This window comes from Octodon degus, unplaced genomic scaffold (assembly GCF_000260255.1).
Source record: "Octodon degus isolate 3935 unplaced genomic scaffold, OctDeg1.0 scaffold00001, whole genome shotgun sequence".
In the NCBI taxonomy this organism is placed as follows: Eukaryota; Metazoa; Chordata; class Mammalia; order Rodentia; family Octodontidae; genus Octodon; species Octodon degus.
The window spans coordinates 22,579,856-22,585,175 of NW_004524577.1; the positions used below are offsets into that span (position 1 = coordinate 22,579,856).

At 38.6% G+C, this 5,320-nt stretch overlaps 1 protein-coding gene across 4 annotated transcripts in view; it reads right to left on the bottom strand.

Annotated features, from left to right (window-relative positions):
• Positions 1-5,320, bottom strand: part of Bdp1 (B double prime 1, subunit of RNA polymerase III transcription initiation factor IIIB) — a 149,345-nt gene that overhangs the window by 3,893 nt on the left and 140,132 nt on the right. For all 4 annotated transcript variants that reach the window (XM_023703472.1, XM_023703421.1, XM_023703387.1 and 1 more), the window contains 3 exons: positions 4,537-4,573; positions 3,456-3,693; positions 1,760-2,012 (listed from right to left, as the gene is read on the bottom strand). In XM_023703472.1, the coding sequence (XP_023559240.1) occupies positions 1,760-2,012; positions 3,456-3,693; positions 4,537-4,573 (528 nt within the window). The remainder of the gene's footprint in view (positions 1-1,759; positions 2,013-3,455; positions 3,694-4,536; positions 4,574-5,320) is intronic.

A 5,320-nucleotide genomic window follows, 5' to 3' on the forward strand; every position in this document is an offset into this window, starting at 1 on the left:
GAAGGCATTCAAGGAACCAAAAAAAAAAAAAAAAAAGAGTAAGTGCTCATGGAAACTACACAGTATCAGTGAGAAAAGTATCCCTAACCTGCTAGTGAGAAAACAGGCCCTCCACACTGAGGAAGAGAGCAAAGAGCTGACAGGTTCCTTCTGGGGATAATTAGGCACTAACTGTCAAAAGAACATTCTTTTGACCAAGTAAATCTACGGATAGGAGTGGGCCTGCCCATTTGCTCAGTTGTTCAAGCCCCTGCTCATGCACATGAGATCATCTTGTTGTATTGTTCTGTTACTTGTTTGGGCACCAGGAATGCAACTCAGGACCTCTCATGAGATCACCCTGAAAACCTGGTTAGGCCCTGTTTCAATTTCACAGGGCAGGGTGCTGGAGATATAGCTCAGGACTCCATGGTTTCATCCCCAATACAGGGTACAGAGGAGAGGAAGAGCAGTAGCTCTTTTATTTACCATTTTGCAAAGGACTCTAATATACATTATGTTTAAAAAAAAAAAAAAAGCAAGTTAGATAACAGTATGCTATCATTTGTAAAGAAAAAAAAAAAGTTTGTATTTATTTACATAAAAAGTACCTCTGGAAAAATAAAGCATGGGCTAGGGCCACAGCTCAGTGACAGAATGTGTCTAGCATGTGTGAGGTCCTAGGTTCAATTTCCAATACTTGGGGGGAAAAAGTCAACTGGCAACTATCATGGGAAGAGGAAGCTAGAGTATGGAGGGGGAGAATTTTTCCCACTACACTATTTTTTGAGTAGATTATGAATTTTGAAGCATACAAGAAATACTACTCATTACAAATAAACGTAATTTGAGAATAAAAATTGAGTTTCTTGCCTCATACTACATATCAAAGTCATTAGCTATATATAAAATCAAAATTTTAAAATTGATTCCTGAAAACTACACTTCTGGAGAAAAACTTCCTAACAATAAACAAAAAACAACAGATCAAAACACAAATGAGAAACTCTAGTAAATATATACAAAAATCCAAGTCATTAATAACTAAGGCAATGTACATTAAACCAATGAAATTTTCACTCCTCCATTTATTCACTTGAGACAGGCTGACTACGTAGCCCAGGCTGGCTTTGGACGCAAGATACTCCTGCCTAAGCCTCTGGAGCGACAGGACTGCCAGTGTGTCCCACCATGCCCTGCTCATCCACCATTAATTTAATTTTGTTACAATGTGATTTAGTTTAGTTCAGGTGTTAATATCTAATGCAGACAAGGATGTGATTACACTGGCACTGTCATACTCCTAACTATTAACAACTCTTCTATAAAGTAGGCAATGATAATCAAGAATCATAAATAAAGCTTCATGGTCTATCCCAGTGCTTGCAATTAGCTTTAGGAAGCACAGAAACAAAGCGCAAACACTCATTTTATGGTCTGTAGCTGCGTGTGGATGTCAGGACATTTTTCCTACAACAAATTAAAGCACAAGCATTGCTTTGTTTTGCTGTCACACCCATAAGGGTCTCTGGAGTAAGGAGTAGGAATCAAATGCCCTTTGCCTGCCAGTTCTCAGGCTTTGTTCCAAACCAGCTGCTAACTTCTTCATCCAACACCATATCTTCCAGGATGGAGACTTTAAGGAGGTGGAAATGAATGGAAGTTGCCATAAAGTCATTTCTGACAACCACAAGAAAATGAAATGACCATGTTCTCCCCAGTTGGGTGTAACATCCAACCCATTTTATACACAAAATAAAACACAGTTGTTCTCACACACCTGAGTTGTTGAGCTGCCAGGATCCTCAACTTGAGTACTGGTGGCATCGCTTGGAGACGGAAGCACAGCAGAAGACTCCTGACTTTTTTTCTGGTTTTCATCAGGTGGCTTAGATCTTTTCAAAGTCCGTTTTGATATAGGTACAAGAGGTTTTAAGTGTTTTTTCCTACGGATGTTAGTAGCAGGTTCGTCCGACTCCAAATTATTCTTTGAACATATTAAAGCTAAAAATCCCCGTGGTCTTCTGCCAGGCCTAGAAATGTAAATGTAAAGATAGTCAAGGATATCAGTAAGGGGCTGGTGAGATAGCTCAGCGGTCTAAAGCGTCTACTTAGGCAGGTGCAGGGGACTGCAGTTCAGATCCCTGGCACCACATGCTGTGCCAGCCCTACCTTCAAGGCGGGCTGAGCTGGCCAGAAAAAAAAAAAAAAAAAGAGTATCAGTAAAATACATTCTTAATACCATCTTCTCATAAATGCGAAAAGGACATACTCTACAAAGTACTGACACCATTAGGTCAAGATTCAGATGTGTTACAGGACCCTGGCTTATCCTATTTTTTTGTTTGTTTTGGTTTAGAATTTTTGTTTGCTTTCTTGTTATCAGACAGGGCCTTGCTATATCATTCAGGCTGGCCTTAAACTCACAGTAATCCTCCTGTCTCAGCTTCCTGAGTACTCAAGATTATAGGCATGCACCACCATGCGCAGCAACAGTCTTATTCTAAATGAGGTATTCACACATTTAAAAGTGAAGTACATTACCATCATCTGGTGTGGTAGCACAAACCTGTAATCTCAACATTTGGGAGGCTGAGGCAGAAGGATCTCTGCAAGTTCAAGGCCATCCTGGGCTACATAGTGAGTTCACAGCTAGCCTGAGTTCACAGCTATCTATAGGCTAGATAGTGAGACTGTCTCCAAAAAAAAAAAAAAAAAATTAAAAAAAATTTTAAAAAGCCATGCCTTATCTCTTCAGCATGCCACAGAGGAAGAAAACAATACATTATTTTGAAATTTAACCAACTTCCAGAGCTACCTCTGGTATGAAATCTATGTCTCCTAACATCTACATGTGCATTAGTTGTTACCGTACGGTAGAATATGCATAATCAAAATAATAACTATGGATAAAGTATGCAACGGTCTAAGGATTCATCTATTCCAAGTAGGCAGCTTCACAACGGAAGTTAAGTTCTCATCACACGATGTACAATGATCTGGAACATTGCTGAATTTTCTTTTTTTTTTTTTTTTTTTTTTTTAATTTTTATTTATTTATGTGTGTGTGTGTGTGTGTGTGTGTGTGTGTGGCCAGCTCAGCCCACCAGGGGGGCGGGGCTGGCTGGCATGTGGTGCTGGGGGATTGAAACGTGGTCCCTGTGCTTTGCTAAGTTTGTTCTAAGTAGGTGCTCTAGACCACTGAGCCATCTCACCAGCCCCTGAATTTTCTTTGAAGGACCATCCCTTTATATTACAGACACAGGACATACTTATAAAACAGCCGTAGGGGTGGGGGAGATAGCTCAGTAGAATAAGTGCTTGCCTGGCAAGCGCAGGGTCTTGAGTTCAATCCCCCGTACCAAAAGATAAAAGATAAAAAAATAAAGCAACCTTAGTGCTGATTTAACTTTACACGCATGTCTATTCTATGTAGGCTGCACATATTCAGAGGTACAGGGACTTTCTTATGATACCTGGAAAGTGGGGCTTTTGAGGATGACGTTGCAGCATCAGCTCTTTCTTCTTTATCAGGCATAGCCATGTCATCCTGAGACAACTGAGGCATATTCCTTTCTATACATGTATCTATTTTATTAAGAGATCTAGATTCTATATTCTGAAAAGCTGGTTCAAGTTGCTCTTTTTGAGGTTCTTGAGTTGGATGTGTGCTTTCTAAGGTGGTGGAAATATCTTGTTCCTTGTAAGATTCCCCTTTAAGAAAAGACAGTAAAGGGTAAGTATGTATCTTGAAATTAATATATTTAATGTAACTATAAATACAAAGGAAAAAAAAATCACAAAACTCAGCAACAAATCCATCCTCATAAGAATAAGCTACTTAGCAAGCATGTAACTCTGAGTTTGAGCCCTGCTGCCAAAAAAGAAAAAAGATGAGGGGAAAAAGAAAAGCAAGGAAAATTATAATTTGAGAGTTAATTGGGACTCTTACAAATATTTTAAGTGCATGTGGAGATGTAGATCATTGGTGGAAAACAAGAGGTAGGTAAGTGGGAGGGAGAGAAAAACAAGAAAAATGAAAGAAAATAAAATAAAAAGAAATACTGCCAACTAGTTAATAAAAGCCATAGTAATAGCTCCTGCAAAAGTCCTATCACTACATAAAGTAATCTTTCTCCATTTTGACCTAGAAAACTCTTCTTCCAAAAATTTCTTGAACTATCAAAATGAAAAGGTGATCCTTTCCTAAGATTCCAAGGTTCCTTAAATACAGAAGCTACATCAGCCCAATATCGGTGGTAACTCCTAGGTATCGTAGCTTCATAGAAAAGCCCACAGTCCACTAACTAATGCACTGAAATTAGCCAAGGGTTTTCCTCTCTAAACCAAGCTCAGAAGCTAAAGTAGCAATTAATAGGATAGCACAGTTTTGGTTTAGATCTAGAATGCCCCCCTAAAAGCCAGGGTCTTTCCACTGAGCTACATTACTAGCCCTTTATATTATGAGACAAGATCTTGCTAGGTCACTAAATTGTCCAGGCAGGTAGCTAGGAATACTTTGCAAAACACAATCATGTTAAAATTTATTTCACTCACCTGTCTCCTCAAAAACTTTTAATTCTTTTGAACACGCCTGTTTTAAGAAAATTCACAAAATATTTAGAAATCCATTGTCAAATTAAAATCCCCTCCCCACTTCCTTCCTTTCAGTAAAGAAACATTATCTCCCGGAAAGTTTTAGTCAAGACATGCCTTACATAAATCCTACAAAACACTGAAGGAAAAAAATATTGTTACTTTACCCTGCTACAGAACCCAGCAGGAGAGCTAAAGCCGTCAAATGCCTTTTATCTCAGTCATATTCATACCAACTAACTAATCCCACTCAGTACCAGTGGAGAAATAGCAAATCAAATATTAGAATTTTTTTTTTCCTTGTGGTTCTGGGACACAAACCCAGAACCTTGAACATGCTAAGCAGGGCTCTACCACTAAGCTACAACCAAGCACTTCAAATGAGAAGTTCTGGCTGGGGAATATAGTTCAGCAGCACAGTGTCTGCCTAGCAAGGCAGGTCCTGAGTTCAAGTCCCAGGATCAAAAAAATAAAGGAAAAGTTACAAACAACAAATCAACAGATTATTAATTACATTGTATTATAATCAATGACTTTGTTTCAGGAATGCAAAAATAACTCAACATCAGAAAGTAATTCAATAGATACATGGAAAATAATCTTATCTATTTACATTGGTACTCATTCTTTTTTTTTTTTTTTTTTTGAGCTGGAGATTGAACTCAGGCCCTTACGCTTGCCAGGCATGCGCTTATTCAACTGAGCTATCTCCCCAGCTCCTTGTAGTCATTCTTTTAAAAAGTTA